Source organism: Pseudomicrostroma glucosiphilum (genome assembly GCF_003144135.1).
Source record: "Pseudomicrostroma glucosiphilum strain MCA 4718 unplaced genomic scaffold BCV69scaffold_2, whole genome shotgun sequence".
Taxonomy (NCBI): Eukaryota; Fungi; Basidiomycota; class Exobasidiomycetes; order Microstromatales; family Microstromataceae; genus Microstroma; species Microstroma glucosiphilum.
Genome location: NW_020289914.1, coordinates 561274 through 575762, shown reverse-complemented (window position 1 = coordinate 575762; position 14489 = coordinate 561274). Strand labels below are relative to the sequence as shown.

The 14489-nt window shown below is 55.9% G+C and overlaps 6 protein-coding genes across 6 annotated transcripts; 2 read left to right on the top strand and 4 right to left on the bottom strand.

The window, feature by feature from the left end:
- Positions 1-101: 101 nt before the first annotated feature.
- BCV69DRAFT_245708 (hypothetical protein) lies at positions 102-1967 on the bottom strand (the record flags this gene model as incomplete). Its single annotated transcript, XM_025490171.1, has 4 exons — positions 102-1028; positions 1100-1217; positions 1300-1537; positions 1628-1967. The coding sequence occupies 4 exons, from the start codon at positions 1965-1967 to the stop codon at positions 102-104; spliced, it is 1623 nt and encodes a 540-aa protein (XP_025349996.1).
- A 236-nt stretch (positions 1968-2203) lies between these two features.
- On the top strand, positions 2204-4028 carry BCV69DRAFT_280443 (XAP5-domain-containing protein). The gene is made up of 4 exons (XM_025491616.1): positions 2204-2423; positions 2539-2761; positions 2837-3206; positions 3299-4028. Exons 1-4 carry the CDS (start codon positions 2369-2371, stop codon positions 3674-3676), a joined length of 1026 nt encoding a protein of 341 aa, XP_025349995.1. The 5' UTR covers positions 2204-2368; the 3' UTR covers positions 3677-4028.
- BCV69DRAFT_305426 (batten's disease protein Cln3) lies at positions 3640-5572 on the bottom strand (the record flags this gene model as incomplete). The annotated part of the gene is made up of 4 exons (XM_025494668.1): positions 3640-4058; positions 4144-4580; positions 4644-5093; positions 5171-5572. 4 exons carry the CDS (start codon positions 5570-5572, stop codon positions 3806-3808), a joined length of 1542 nt encoding a protein of 513 aa, XP_025349994.1. The 3' UTR covers positions 3640-3805.
- A 241-nt stretch (positions 5573-5813) lies between these two features.
- Positions 5814-6896, bottom strand: BCV69DRAFT_280441 (hypothetical protein). Its single transcript, XM_025491615.1, has 4 exons — positions 6828-6896; positions 6563-6752; positions 6228-6489; positions 5814-6142 (listed from the first exon to the last, which is right to left on the bottom strand). The coding sequence occupies exons 1-4, from the start codon at positions 6890-6892 to the stop codon at positions 5889-5891; spliced, it is 771 nt and encodes a 256-aa protein (XP_025349993.1). The 5' UTR covers positions 6893-6896; the 3' UTR covers positions 5814-5888.
- Positions 6897-7053: 157 nt separating this feature from the next.
- BCV69DRAFT_310342 (hypothetical protein) lies at positions 7054-11096 on the top strand. Its single transcript, XM_025494784.1, has 3 exons — positions 7054-7299; positions 7370-7538; positions 7613-11096. Exons 1-3 carry the CDS (start codon positions 7135-7137, stop codon positions 10912-10914), a joined length of 3636 nt encoding a protein of 1211 aa, XP_025349992.1. The 5' UTR covers positions 7054-7134; the 3' UTR covers positions 10915-11096.
- Positions 11038-14469, bottom strand: BCV69DRAFT_266263 (exocyst complex component Sec10). The gene is made up of 3 exons (XM_025490804.1): positions 13697-14469; positions 12070-13633; positions 11038-11993 (listed from the first exon to the last, which is right to left on the bottom strand). Exons 1-3 carry the CDS (start codon positions 14363-14365, stop codon positions 11191-11193), a joined length of 3036 nt encoding a protein of 1011 aa, XP_025349991.1. The 5' UTR covers positions 14366-14469; the 3' UTR covers positions 11038-11190.
- Positions 14470-14489: the final 20 nt, after the last annotated feature.

Sequence of the window (14489 nt, the reverse complement as noted above, 5' to 3'; positions counted from 1 at the left end):
TCGTCATTTTGTATACCATAGAAATATCCAACCACTTCTTTCGCATTGATAGTGCATTGGGTATTGTTGACAAAGCGAGTCCGCAGAGATACGAGGTAATTTTACAGTTCTGCGAGATCCAGTTCCTCCTCCTCCTCCGGTTCTTCTTCTGGGACGACGAAGGGGTCAGATGCATCCTCGACTGGCATCTTCTCCCTGCTTCCCTTGCCTCCCTTTGACCTGCGTTTCGACCCGCCTCTGGGCGCACTGGCTTCACCATTCGTACCCACAGCCCCTCCGTCTTCATGGTGATCGTCGAGATGCCTCTCCATTCCCCTGATCTTCCTCGCGCATCGCAGACAGTCCCAAGCTCCAACGCCCTCCTCTGAGCCCTGCCCACCCTTTTCTCCATGCTGCTGCACCCCGACGGCAGTCCGGCTATCCTCGAGCTCCTCGCCTGCTTCTTCACTCAGAAGCTTGCCTGCAAGGCAGACATAGCAGTACCTGCACCCGCACGGGTTGGCCTTGTAGGGCGTATGAAGCAAAGCAACGCTGTAGGGGATTCCATTTGAAGCGACTCCAAACTGTCGCGAGGCAGAGTGGTAGCGCTGCATTCTTGTGCTGGTACTAGCACCCCTCGATGCAGAGGACGAAGATGAGGCAGACGGAGCAAGGGCGCTCGAGGATGGGTCCAGCGGGTCCGAAGTTGGGATACCCACGCTTAGCGCACCGCTGTTCGAGGCGGAGGATTCACCCTCAATCTGTTCCCAGCAGATGGCGCAAATCTCTGGCGGTAGATCGACGTACTTGCCTTTCGACGTGGCGCCCTTCGAGCTGTTCTGGCTAGAAGATGTGACGAGGGGGATCCGAAAGGGCAGTTTGTACCGTGGTCTGCCCACAGTATCGCGGTAGAGACCTACACGCTTGGAGAGCCAGATGGGTAGAACGTGTAGCCAGAAGGAGAGAATTCGAGGATGGGCAGGGAGACGCATCAGACGCCGAAGCAGGCGGCGTGGACGGATGATGGGTAGTAGGAACAAGAGGAACTCCTGTGGGACATAGACAATCACGAATTGTCAGATTTGTACCGCAAGAATAGATAGGGTGCTTCAATATTCACTGTGAAGGCATGCCACACAAGCTGCCGGTTGAGGTATTCGAAGGACACGTTTCGGTTCAGAGTCCTCTGGGCATAGGTCAACCTCATGCCTAGCACGCGATCGGTCACGGTCCGGTATCTGTGGACAGCACGCAAGGCAGCTGTTATCAGCAACTTCTCACACCAAACAAAATCTCAGTAGGGTCTCTCCGCCTACTCACTTGCCATCGCTCAAGAAGGCGACGAAATTAGCCAAAGCCAGCGCCTCGTAGGCTTTCTCGAGCTTATCCGAAATTGACCAGACCATCCGCCGCGGGTCGCTGGGAGGCAGATCGGAGAAGTTTGTCCCGCTCATATGACGATGGAAGCGCTCATGAGCGTAGGGAATGCCGATGGTGAGAAGAGGATAGAGGAGCAGCTGGACCTTGGACAAGGGCGCGGAGAGAAAGGTGGATTGCACTGCGAGGGCGGCATGCGAAGACGACACCGAACAGGGTCAATTGATTGGCTTTTGTCTGCCAATATCCTTGTCGGAGCTCGCATACTCACGTCCTCCTCTATGTGCCCACTCATTCCTGTATCTCAAGTTCTGCAGCATGGCTCCGTAGCTCGCCCCGCGATCCCAGATGCTATATTTAAACAGCACCACTTTCAGCAGTGCCAGCAGCTCCGGCTCCAACGAGTCCGGCAGCGTACTCCGAATCTGAGCCATGCTTGCCTTGACTGGCTCGAGTAGCATGGTTGTAAGCTCAGCATCAAGGAGTTCAGCGTCGAGCTGTGACACTCGCTGGATCCGCAAGGGAGCCGAGGGAAAGTGGGGTAGGCGACGCCGGATTTGGGAGATGCGAGGCTGCGAGGAGGAGGATGCTTGTGACCAGAAGTGCTCCATTTCGGCTGCCCCTGACGATGAGGGCCCGGATGAGGGCCCAGCAGAGTCAGACATGGTCGATGATTGAGCTCAAAGGGTGCGTATGGCGATGGCGGCGATGGTGGTGGATTGCTTCCGGCCCGGGTGTGTGTGTGAGTGTGAGTGTCGTCTCCGGCTCAAGCTTCTTCTGCGTCTGCCTTTGCCTCCACGCGACGCAGCGGATCGGACCCTTGGGCGCGAGCAATGCTTCCTGTCACCTCATATCCTCCTTGCTATTCATCATTACCCCCTCACGCCCTCGTCTCCTTGGCAAAGACCCCCTTGCAACCCCTACGATCGTATACAATTTGCGCCTCCATCTTCTTTGCTGTCGCAGCGACGGAAGTTTAACCTGTTCCTGGTCCTGAAGGAGGGGGTACAACATGTCGACATCGGCGGAGGAGCAACGCCGCCATGGCAAGCATGAGAAGGCTAGAGGTGAGTGCCAACGACGAGCTCAATGATACATCAGACGCTGCTCAGCTTCTCTCTCAAAATTTGAATTTACCACCTCACACCATGTCTGCCTCTGCCTCGCCTGAATCCGAAACAGCTATGATGATGGAGGAATTTGACAGGCAGAAGGCCGACATGGCCAAGGAAGCCGAGCGGGCTCAGAAGAAGGCAGGGGATCGCTTCGTGGGCAACACTGACAGCATAGAGGAGACGCTGAAGAAGAACACCGTCGGTTTGGTCTCTGCTGAGGACTTCAAGAAGCGGAGGGAGGAGCTAGAAGAGCTCAAGAGGAGAGAGGCGGCTAAGACGAGCGAGCTCAAGTGAGTAATTGGCGAGCCCTACGGGTGTCGCAAGCGGCAGTCTTGCTAATCCCGTTCACTCGCGCTACCTGGCAGAGCTGAAGAAAAGAAGAAGAAAAAGGAGAAGAAGACGGTGAAACCGAAATTGTCCTTTGCAATGGACGATGAAGAAGAGGATGGAGATGCTATGTCCCCCTTCCCTACCAAGCGGAAGGCAGCGCCATCGACCTCTTCCAATGGGAACGGTATTGCAGAGGGCGAACCCGTGGCAGCAAAGAAGCGTCTACTCAAGAACCCCGGAGTGGACACCTCTTTCCTCCCGGATAGGGCCAGGGACGAAGAGGAGAGGAAGATCAGAGAGACGCTGAGACAAGAGTGGCTCAAGAAGCAGGAGGACATCAAGGGCGAGGCAATTGAGATCACATATTCGTACTGGGATGGTACTGGTCACCGAAAGACGGTCAAGGTGAGCAGCAATGGTAGTGACCACTTTTGGCGAGGTAATTGTTCTTCTGACATTGCACACTTTTTACCATATTGGGACCCTCTTCCGAGCAGTGCAAGAAAGGCGACTCGATCGCCGACTTCCTCGAAAAGTGTCGCCAGCAATTTCCCGAGTTGCGCAACCAGTCAGTGGACAACCTCATGTACATCAAGGAAGACCTAATCGTCCCTCACCACCACACCTTCTACGAGTTCATCATCAACAAGGCTCGCGGCAAGTCCGGACCCCTCTTCAACTTTGACGTTCACGAAGATGTGAGAATGGTAGCGGACGCGACGGTAGAGAAGGATGAGAGTCATGCGGGAAAGGTAGTGGAGCGCAATTGGTACAATCGCAACAAGCACATCTTCCCTGCTAGTCGGTGGGAACTCTACGAGGTCGGCAAGGATTATGGGAATTATAGCATTCATGATCGATCCAAGGGCAAGTGAGAACCTTAGGAGGTGGGGATGAGGAGAGCGTTCATCAATTGTACCATATTTCAGCAGCCTCATGGCCATCAATGTACGATCTGAATAACGAATCTATTGGATGACTGAGTAGGCAAGCCCTTCAGGCTACTACAATTGCGCACACAACTCCCTCCCCGCCTTGACCTGCGCATCACAAAGGCCCAACTGCAACGGCATGGAGATAATACTCGCCAGGAGAATCCCCATTGAGTCTCCCACACCCACACAGCCCACGCGGAACTCCTGCTCTTGCCCACGGCGGGCGAGCTCTATCTCTACTTCTTCTGGACTGGAAGAGGAGTCCGTGGAGATGGTCTTGGACTGGTGGTGGGTAGTGCCGATTTGGTAGAAGACGGAGACGCTGTCAGGGGTTCAAGGCACGGGAGGGACAGTCAACTTCGGATAGTCGGGATCAGCTGAATCTCCTGGAGATAACGTGTACTCACTATGCCCAACCTCCGGCAATGCCTTCGATGCCTACAAAGACGATCACCAGACTCCTCGCGATACTCTCCCTGAACCAGGCAAACAAGCTCTCGCTTGTGAGCAATGCTAGGATGCTCGCCTGTACCAGCGCTGGCAACCACAAGAGAGACCGCGGGATCGGTGGGATATGCAGCACTGAGAGGGACGAGCGAGAGAGAAAGACAAAGGCCTGGTAGGTGGTTTGATAGAGAACATAGTAGTCGTGGAGATTCTTGATGAGCCAGGAGAGGAGGAGATGCTGGGATGGATCTGGAACCGAGTAGATGAGCGTGGGAGCGATGCCTTGGTTGATTGTATATTCAAAGAGGTAAACCAGCACTAGTGGAGCAATGAAGGGGACGAGCATGGGCTTGAGCAGATCCATCTTCTCTTGGAAGCTCAGCTTGATCGTCTTGCTCTCGGGAATGTTCTCATCCAGCTCGCTCGGAAGCGAGAGCGGTACCGTGGGAGCATGCGAGACACCGACAGCATCAGCTGCTGTACTTGTTGTGCCTCTTGCTTGCTCTTCCCCTGTCAGCGCCTCGTCTTCCTCATCAGAGTCCTCATCATCTGCCGAGGGCACAGCCTGGTAACCTCCTCCATGAGCGCTTGTTAGGCCAGCTTCAAACTCTTTCATGGCTTCAACGTCGGGCATCACCACAAAGTATGCCGCGGCCATTAGGAGTGGTACAAGACTCATGATGGTTAGACCTCCCTTTACGCCTAATGGTCTGACGACCCACCAGCTCGCTGCACCGAATAGCCCTGCAGCACCGGTACCTGAGGCGAACCAGCCAACACCTCTGCCCGCCCTCATGGGTCCGTACCGAGTGCAGAGCTGCAGGTAGGTCAACTCCCCGAGCCCTGATGAGAAGGAAGCCATGGAGATGCCCAGAAGTCGAGTCTCAAGAGCTGGTATGAAGGCGATGACCTGAAAGGAGCCACAGGGGGAAAGTGATGCCTCAGGTTCTGCTGTCACAGCGTCCTCACGCTTCGGGTTAAACTCACCAGCATGCCTGCAGTACTCAGAGCCGTGCAAGAGATCACTCTCCGAGCATACCTCACCCTCCCCTTGAGCAGGTATGGCCAGATAGCCTTGGCCACCAAAGCCGGGCCGATGTTGGCAAGCGCTACCAGTCCCACTGGCACACCCTTTGGCAGCAATGCCTGCGCCGACGTCAGCACCACTACATACAGGGCATTGTTGAGGAGCCCCAGCAGGAAGAAGGCGAGGGAGAAGAGGACGATGGGATTGGGGTGGAGGATCTCGTGCAGCGTTGCTCGCGGGTTGGCGTAGAAGGGAGCGTTGACCGCGGTGGGAGGAGCACGCAGCCCAGAGGTGGTGCCCCCATTGGCAGCTCCATCACGTCTCTCCTCATTCGAGCCCGAACCACTGGCGGTTGTCCGCATCGTTGAAAGAGGAATCGGCCGATCAAGGGTGGTGGCCATCAACGCTGGTACGTTCGGCCAGGGGACATGGGACGTCGAGGGGGTTCAAGGCGCGGGGGAGATTGGTAGCGAGGCAACGGAAGCAACGCGGGGAAGCAGGGGCTGACTGTCAAAATATGGGTGGAGTAGGGTTCACTTGGCTCTACGCCCTCCTGACACTCCCTCGAGCGACGTCTAGCGTCGACTGTCTGTAACAGACGTACAAGGTCTTCTCTGATGAATCCATTGTAATGAGGTGAATCAGTCGATACCACAATTGTTGGGACGTCTACATCGCTCAAGCTGCTCTCGCCTCGTCCAGCAGTCCCTCCATCTCCCACGCGCCGGCCCACCACCTGATGCCGCACTTGACGCCGCCCTCCTCTTTGATCCTCTTCTCCAGACCTCTGTACCTCCTGACAAATGCAACGTCCTGGCCCTTCCTCAGCCTGAGAACAGGGCAGAAGTCGTTGCCTCCATCGCCGACGTACATGATCCTGTCAAAGGCCTCGTAGCCGCCGTGACGGGAGAGGAAAGCATCGAGCTCTTCACCTGTCGTCAGACGGGAATTTAAAGAGTTGCAGAAGTAGAACATCAGTAATCTGAACGACTGTGGCCTTTGTTCTGGTCTGCTCACCCTTGCACATGTTGGCACTGCAGCCGACCTTGCAAGTATGCTGTACCTGCGCCTCGGCCGGGACCCTCCTGCTGACATTGAGTGTGCCGTCTTTCTCAAAGTGGGCAGGATTGGTCACGATTTCATCGAAGATGTTGGTCAGACCCTGATGTTCGAGAATTGTGTCGATGTAGACGGTGTTGGAGTTGGAGAGGAGGAAGAAGGTGGTCTCTGGAGAAGCAGCAGCCTTGAGGTTCTGCACTCCTCGCTTCATGCCAGGGTGCTGAGCAGCATCAATGCCGCTCATATTGTCAGTGTATCATTTTCGATCCTTGATGCAGGTCTCATCAACTCACGAAGGGCATGAGGCGCATGGCAGCCTTGATCTCCTCTTCTGTCTTGCCCTCTACATCGTGGAGCTCGCGGAGCAGCATGGCGCAAAGGTCTGTGAACTGCATCGTCGGCTTGAGCTCCTTCATCTTCCTACGTAGACGAGGGCAAAGAGCTTCGTGAACCCATCGATCAGAGTCTTGGTCGGCTAGCGACCTACAAAAGGGAGAGGAGGACAAAGCTGTTCAGAAATGTGAAGAGACTGGGCTGACCTGCGCCCTCGTGACTGACCAGTCAAAGTCGAAGACGATGAGTTGCTTCTTTACAGGTGGAAGAGGATTGGGAGCGTCTGTCATGGTGAGCTGAGGAGTATATGGTGCGATGCAGGGTAGGAGCAGGAAGGTGTACAGTCACTTCTTCTGGCTTGAGTCGAGCGACATGCGGAAGTGCAGAAAGTCCAATTTCAACTCCGACGCTGTTGGCCTGTTGGTCTCTCCAGGGGATGACATGGTGAGGATATCCATCCAACCACGCCCAGCGTCTTCGCCATCCACCTGCACGCAGACTCGATGTATGCCCATCCCATAAGCTCACGGTGATGCTCTCCAGTCTCAGGCGGCTGGTCAGCAGCAATGGAGCTGCAGTCGCAGGCGATAGGCGCTCGCAGCAGTCGATCTTGTCGTCCCCTCGGAGACGTCGCACAGCCTCGGAAGGGTTCCAGGATACCTTCAGCGCCTTCGTCGATGACTGGGCAGTAATCGAGGTGAGCCAACATATGATCTGCGCAGATTCTTGTCAACAATCAGGCATTTGACCCGATCTTGTATTCGCAGGCCGACTTGATCTCACCAGATCAAGCCGCTCTCCATCACGGAGTATCCAGATCCAATCTCCCCCAGGCACTAGAAAGGCTTGGGCAGGCAATCGTGCAAGAGTCCCTGACTACTGATGAGGTGGTTGACGGCTTGGGACCGTGCATGGAGTATCTTCTCAAGAAAGACAGTGAGTATGCGGCGTCTGTCTTGCAACGAGAAATGCCCCACTTGTCTCACACTGGTGCATTCATCTCCCTGAAGTCCTGGGCATCATCGTCCGGTCAGCGCTCGCAGATCGGCCAGCTGGGGTTTTGATTGAGGCAGTCAAATTTTTTCAGACTCTAGTGGCTCACCTGGGAGATCGTCTCCTCAGCCAACAGGCCGTCAACAAACCGCTCGTTAAGCTCATCCGGCATTGCGTCGGGGATGAAGACGTCGATTCGGCATGGGGTCAGGACGCAGGCTTTGATGTAGCTGAGGACAGGGAACCGCAGCGGAGAGGCAGCTCCGAGCAAGCTCGATTAGATGAGGCTCTTGTGGGTCTCATGGCCTTTGTCGCCTCAAAGCTGCATGGCTCTCAAGAGCTACTTCACATCTTCTTTCACAACCGACTCAAGGATTCGACACGGCGCAAAGGCAGGGATGCTATACCGATAGCAAGAGGTCTTCAAGCCCACGAAGCGGATCCGCAAGATGTTCCTGCCTCTCCGCGTTCGGCTTCGTCGATGTCGACCGTCAAGGCGGCGCAGTCTGATGGGCCGGCTGCGAAACCGCTGCAGGATGATGTACACAGCCCAGCAAGCTCGTATGACTTTCCCCTCTTCACGTATCTACTGCGCTTCGTCCATCTCGAAGGCGATACCGGCCAGCTGGCTCGAGCTGGGCTCTCTGTCCTCGTGCAGATTGCCCTAGAAGCTCCATCATCGCTGGACTCACGTTCCCCTGAACTTTCGAATCAGGGAACGAGATTCCCTGGAGAGCTCGGAAGCTCTGCAACATCGGACTTGGCAGAATACATAGCGCAGTCCGACTTCGCAGATGTCCTTGGAGCCTCACTTGGAGCCGTCTGGGGTCTTCTGCCCTCAAAGCTAGCCTTCGTCGATCAAGAAGCGGCACCAGAGAAGCATGGCAATGCCGAAGGGGGCATGAAGCTCGGTGCTGGACGAAGAGGCTCAGAACCTGCTGAAGCCGAGATCGAACGGCTACGGCGTCTCAATATCGATCAGAGCTCGGATCCCAGGACCATCGATAGGCTAAAGCTCTTCATCGACATTCTTGACTTTGTACAGTACGATGTCGTAGGTCGAGCCGCCCAGTGCTCTGGGTCATCCCTTGATAGACGAGTCATGGCGTCGCACGAACTAGTGACTCGCCTATCGGCGTCAATTCGACAGTCGCTGCTTGAGAATGTGCTCTCGTTGTCCATGATCGAAAGCGGTGACAGAGACGGCAGCGCGGTTGCCATCATGAGCTACCTTGAGGTCTTGTTGTCGGCCCTAGATGATCGGTATGCTCTCTCGGACGACGTCATGGGCTGGCTTGTCAGGCAAGACGAGCATTATCCCTCCAACGCTTCGAGCAACGCGCCGGCAAACGTGATGTCCCGCCGGAAGTCAGCGGCTCTCCTTAAGCTAGAGAAGTCCAAAGCTGAAGAGGCGATCTACGATCCTCTCTTGCATTACACTATTAAGGACCTCATCCTGGACCACATTGCTCCTACAATAAGTGATGCGTCCGTCACGGCAGCTCTCGGCCTGGCACGGACCCTCTTCACTGATCATGGACGCTTTGCTCCCTATGGCCTCGTCGAAATCATTGCTGACGATGAGTCTACCGCATTTCCTGTATATGTGCCACCAATTAGAGCAGCAGGAGATGAAGCCGCCAAGACAGAATCATTGTCTAGCCCCGAGCTGGATAGGCTATTGGACCAAGCAGACAGGCGCAACGGCAACGAGGCGAGAATGACGCTGACGCAACACTTCAGGGAGCTCGACCTGTACCTGTCACTCTCTGCGGCACTCGGGGCATCCGCAAGGGCAAATGCCTTGCCTCCGCTCTCTGGCACGGGCTCTTGCTCAAGCATTGGATATGCAAGGTACCTTCAAGATGCAGAAGATGCCCTGCTCCGCAACAGTATGTACCTCTATGGCTTGCAGTACGGGCTAACCCATGGGCCATCCGGCCAGACGAGTACAAATGGTAGCCCCGTACCCACTCTTGACCTGCCCTACCCGGCCTTTCGGCATCGCTTGGACCCCAGAGAGCCTCTGTTGCGCTCCATACTGTCACGACTCAGACGCTTCTTCGAGCAGCCTCCCGACCTCAATGTCGCTCTGACGGGGACGATCACGGCTATCGCTCTCTGTCCCTATCGTAGCATGGACAGCTGGCTCGCCTTTGAGCGTCTTAGCACTTCCGACTTCGGAGTGAAACAAGGTGACGAAGGCTACGACTGGAAAAAGGCCCCGCAATTGAGGAAGTCCCCGGCAGAGGCTCATGGAAGCAAGCTTCCGCAAGTCCCGATCGTTCTAGAACTTCTTCACAGACTAGTCGAGCACGTCCAGAACTACCGTGCCGCCATTAGCGACTTCGACACTTTCCTCGACGAGCGCCGTAAAGGCTTGCTCTTCGTTGAGAATATCACTGAGGCCTTGGCCGACACAGGACACGACGGCGACGACGACGAGGGGTTCTTCGCTCGAAGCTCGGCTGGTCCTTCTGCGCCGAAGAGCGAGAAGGCCAGAATGAGGCTGTGGAAAAGTGTCGGCTGGAGCACCTTAGGTCAGACGGAGATTGGCAACGTCCACGTTCTAGACGCCAGAGAGGTGAAGTTGCCTCCTCGACAGACAGATGTAGCCTCGCAGCGATCGCTGGAATCATCGCCTTCTACCTTTACCCGTCTCTTTGGTCGCTCGCCCGCTGCCAAGAGCAAAGCGATGCGGAAGAGTGAACCTTCCACACCGCCTACAAAAGGAACAGAAGCAGCAGCAGCAGGAGACAAGGAGACGCAAGCTCTACCTTTTGCAGAACACTACCGTCAGACTGCAGCTATCACGCTCCAGGCATCCTTCGTACCGATGCCTCAGGGTCCTTGGACCACATCCCGAGCGTCCACCAGCGGCGACCTCAGGGTAGGAAAGCGTGAGTGGGGGCCACAGTCTTCGACGGCTCCTAGTGCCTCGTCGCCGTCGTTGGGGGATGGGTCCGATAGTGGCATCAGTCTGGGCAAAATTGAGAAGCGCACTCGCTTCCAGCTTCCCGAAAAAGATGCCGAGCAGACCTCGAGCAAGGGCACACCCGTCAAGGAGCCCTCCGCTCCTCCCATCGGCCTCTTTCCCTCTCCTTCTCAGGAGGATCCCGACCCTTTTCCCCTTGCGCAGCTCGCCTATCCCGGGTTGGACGAAGATGAGGATGAAGAGGCGCGTCGTACGCGCGGTCGAGTCACACTCAGCGACCTGCTTGACAATGTCGTCGTCCTAGAGGAGTTCATCAAGGAGCTGGCGGCGGTGCTCCAGATGAGAAGGACGCTGGGAATTGATGCGGTGCGGATGTTTGAGTGAGAGGAAAGAGGAGGAGGGTAAGAAGAGGAGAGAAGAAGAAGAGGGTAGGAGACGGAGGAAGATTTTAGCGAGATGTGGGAGAGGAGGAGAGTCCCGTTTTATACCCATCAGTTATGTTTAAAAACAATCGCCACCCAATTGCCATTGCTGTGATTGCGCCAGAAGCACTCATTCCCGCTGATATCCCGCTGAGAGGATGAAATTCTTCGTCGTAGCCTCCCCTGATAGATACAAGTACAATATACAGAGTCTCTGCGCCCCTCGCACTTCCAGCCTCTATCGCGGACCAGGCGAATCAGCCCTATACTCCTGTCCGGCAGCATATCGCTCCAGATCATTCAACATCAGGCTCAACCTCGCTTTACTTCCTCCCGTGGCAGCACTACCACCTGCACCACCACCACCGCTGCTGCCAGATGGTCCGCTGCTTCCGGCAACGCTACTGGTACTGCCTCGATGCTGCATCTGATAGTGGTGCAGATCCTGCGTCGACATGCCTGCAGTGGAATCTGTGCTGCCACGGTGGTACAGAGCACTGGCTCCACCATGACTTCGCGCTGCTGCTGCCGCTGCCACTGCATCGTCCAAGTCGCGCACCTCTTTAGCATAATCGCTCCTGCGGAGGAGGAAAGCGTGTAGGAGCCGCTCGTCGATTTTGCTCAGGTGTCCCTCGCGCATGTAGCCCTTGAGAACAGAGGGCTGCACGATGAAGAGGTTGCCGAGAGAGCGCAACATTTCGAAGCGATCATTGAGCGCCGGAAGACCAAAGGTGGCAATGGCGTCTTGGTACATTGCGAGGTCCTTTGTGAGCATGAGTCCGCCCGCCGCGCTGACTGTGTACTTCTTAAAATGGTCTAGTAAGAGGGAGTGAAAGGCGACGCCAATTTCGCTCAAGACCGATTCGGCATTCTTGCCAGCTCCCAGTGAGGCGCGGATGGTCTTGGCGCCTCGCTCCAGTGCTTCGGAACAGGCGATGCATGGATCAGTGTTCATACGAGAAAAGGCCAGCTCGTCGTTCTTGGGTGCGAAGTCATTGCGCTTTTGTGTGGCGAGACGATTGGTCAGATAGCTGACCATATCTGAGTAGAAGATTGAGAAGGCAGCGCAGTTCGGTCAGACATGTCCACAGGCCTACTGCACATCGTGTATACTCACTATCGACCAGCCTCTGAACAAGAGCATCGCATTTGCCCTCTACTCGGAGCAGATTGTGGTTGTTGAAAATGGCCACCTCCCTCCTCAGCGTGACACTACCTCCGGTCAAGGGAATGAGCGCTACACTGACGTAATGCTGCCAGAGTGTCGTGATCAGCTCCACCTGTCGCACAATCTTGATCAAGGAGAGGTCAGGAGCCGTAGCGCCCCTGACATCTTGCATGGCTGCCTGAGCTGAAGCCGAATCGATTGCCACTTCGAGGTAGGACTTGAGGAATGCTTCAACGAGAATCTTGAGCAGGGCAAAAACATTCTTGCCCACGTCTGATGGGCTGCTGAGGTCAACACAGCGGCCCACTGCTTCCGCATGCCATCGCAGCATCCTCTCTGCAACTGCTAAGCTGAGCTCGCCGTCATTATCTTCGAGGGCCTCCAGATTAGTCGAGGGTGTTGGCGCTTCATGGACCACGGGACTGTCAATTGGAGCCGGCTCCTCGGTATTGGCTGGCACAGGAGTTGCTCCACGAGCGCGATCCACAAAGCCTGATAGCTTGGAGAACGCCGAGGTCTTGGGCGCAGGAAGCGTGCTAGCCCCAGGGGGCAGGGCGGTTGTGGTCGAGGCGCCAGCTGCACCAGGCGCACCTGCCGGCGCTGGACTATTTGCACCTCCAGCTGCTGCTCTGACTCGATCGAAGAGGTTCGAGGTCTTGAGTCTGCCACCACCAGCAGCTGAGGACCGATGGTACTGTGTGAAGCGAGCGAGGTACAGGGCATACAGCTCTGTCAAACTCTTGCTCTCCTTCTCCATATACTTTGTGCCTTCCATGTACGGGACAAAGATCTCTTCCACTGCCGACTCGAGCATGAAGGAGAGCGGATTGGCAGCAGCGCCTTGCGTTGTACCGGCTTGCTCGCCTCCTTCCCCATTCAGGAAGGCGATCTGTGGTGTAGAGTCGCCTTTAGATGGGCCTCCGCCGGGTCCCCGAAAGTCATACATCTTGAGATCGGAGATGAGGGCCATTGACATGCTCCTAGCCATTTGAAGCACCCTGAGGAATGTCAGTTCACTCAGCGGTGCTGTCGTGTCCAGCAGGGTATTCTTGGCGCCCGACGCGCCTACTTCGGTTGCCTTGTCCATCAAAACTTCCACGTAGCCCTGCACAGACTGTGCAAACACTCTTTGCAAGAATGTCGACATGACAAGCGGAGGATTGGGGAAGACGGCTGAGATGATCTGTGCCTCTTGTTCGACAGTGGTCCGGATCTCGTCGAAGAGCGATGCCAGAGAATGCTCCGATTGAGGAGGCAGCGCATCTGGATCGGCGAGTGTCTGCCATATTTCGCTGCTCTGCATTCGGTTGGCCTCTCCAACTCGATCTTTGCTGATAAAGAAGTCGTGCTGATTGACGTAGATCTGCACGCAGGATTGACCACCGTTGAAGTTCTGCAAGACTTGAGCGATGTGGGACATCATACGAGGATCTGACTTGCGATAGAACTTGTCAAAGAGCTTCAACATGTCCCGCTCGAAGCGTTCGTTGTATCGATCAACGGTCTCGCGGGTCTATGTCAGGTAGAAGTGGCATCAGTATATGCGCTCTATCTTTCCCCGGCCGATGCAACTCACCTTGTCTGCTCCGGGTATGTCCACCTCTCTGCTGATTGCTCCCAGTCTGCGAGCAATGATCGCCGTCTTCAACCTGCCCTCCCTTCCGCCATCTTTTCGCAGCTTGTCCAGCTTGCTCGTGTCCTCCCTGGCAAATGCATAGTAGTACTCGATGAGGTCATGTGCCTCTACCGCCCTCGACCTCTGCCTGTCCACGCTCTCCAGCTGCTCGCCTATGTGAATGGCCGTCCTGCTGACCTCTGAGAAGCGTGACTCTAGCGAGGAAAAGGACTGTGAGACGGAGGTAAAGTGTGACGACAACTCATGTAGCTTGGAGGAGTAGGCTGACTGGGCCACCTGGACCGAGGATGTGAGCGCAGCTTGGTCCTGCTGCAAGTCACGCTTGAGACCCTGAAGGGACTCCACTGCTGCCTCGAAGGTGCGTATGAAGGGTCTTGGGTTGAAAGGTCCAGGATCCGCTCTGGAACGGGCGATGAGCTTATCGGATAGTCCTGCGAGGAAGTCTCGGCTATTGAAGTTGTCCCTGAAAGTCTCTAGACGACAGAGCTCCTCTACAGCTGGGTCGCCGTACAGGGCGACTGTGGCTCTTGAGCTGGAGCTGGAGCTTGTGCCGGGCTGGGCTATGGGCGCAGGTCGATGCCGCGCCGGGCGAGCCAGACCATCGTCCATGGCGAGGAAGTAGCAGCTGTCACACTCTGCGCTTGCAAGGGACACTCGTGCTGCCTACGATGACGATGAGGACGGTATGATGATGACGATGATGATGAGACGAGGTGCGAGGTGTTGGTCTCTG

Coding starts and splice junctions, on each gene's coding strand:
- BCV69DRAFT_280443 (XM_025491616.1), top strand. CDS start 2,369: ATGTCGACATCGGCGGAGGAGCAACGCCGCCATGGCAAGCATGAGAAG. Junction 2,424..2,538: donor CAAGCATGAGAAGGCTAGAG/GTGAGTGCCAAC, acceptor AATCCGAAACAG/CTATGATGATGGAGGAATTT. Junction 3,207..3,298: donor GTCACCGAAAGACGGTCAAG/GTGAGCAGCAAT, acceptor TCTTCCGAGCAG/TGCAAGAAAGGCGACTCGAT.
- BCV69DRAFT_280441 (XM_025491615.1), bottom strand. CDS start 6,892: ATGACAGACGCTCCCAATCCTCTTCCACCTGTAAAGAAGCAACTCATC. Junction 6,753..6,827: donor ATCGTCTTCGACTTTGACTG/GTCAGTCACGAG, acceptor TCCCTTTTGTAG/GTCGCTAGCCGACCAAGACT. Junction 6,490..6,562: donor CCATGCGCCTCATGCCCTTC/GTGAGTTGATGA, acceptor GATGCTGCTCAG/CACCCTGGCATGAAGCGAGG.
- BCV69DRAFT_310342 (XM_025494784.1), top strand. CDS start 7,135: ATGCTCTCCAGTCTCAGGCGGCTGGTCAGCAGCAATGGAGCTGCAGTC. Junction 7,300..7,369: donor ATGACTGGGCAGTAATCGAG/GTGAGCCAACAT, acceptor TTGTATTCGCAG/GCCGACTTGATCTCACCAGA. Junction 7,539..7,612: donor GTATCTTCTCAAGAAAGACA/GTGAGTATGCGG, acceptor ATCTCCCTGAAG/TCCTGGGCATCATCGTCCGG.
- BCV69DRAFT_266263 (XM_025490804.1), bottom strand. CDS start 14,365: ATGGACGATGGTCTGGCTCGCCCGGCGCGGCATCGACCTGCGCCCATA. Junction 13,634..13,696: donor ACATACCCGGAGCAGACAAG/GTGAGTTGCATC, acceptor TACCTGACATAG/ACCCGCGAGACCGTTGATCG. Junction 11,994..12,069: donor TGTTCAGAGGCTGGTCGATA/GTGAGTATACAC, acceptor TCTTCTACTCAG/ATATGGTCAGCTATCTGACC.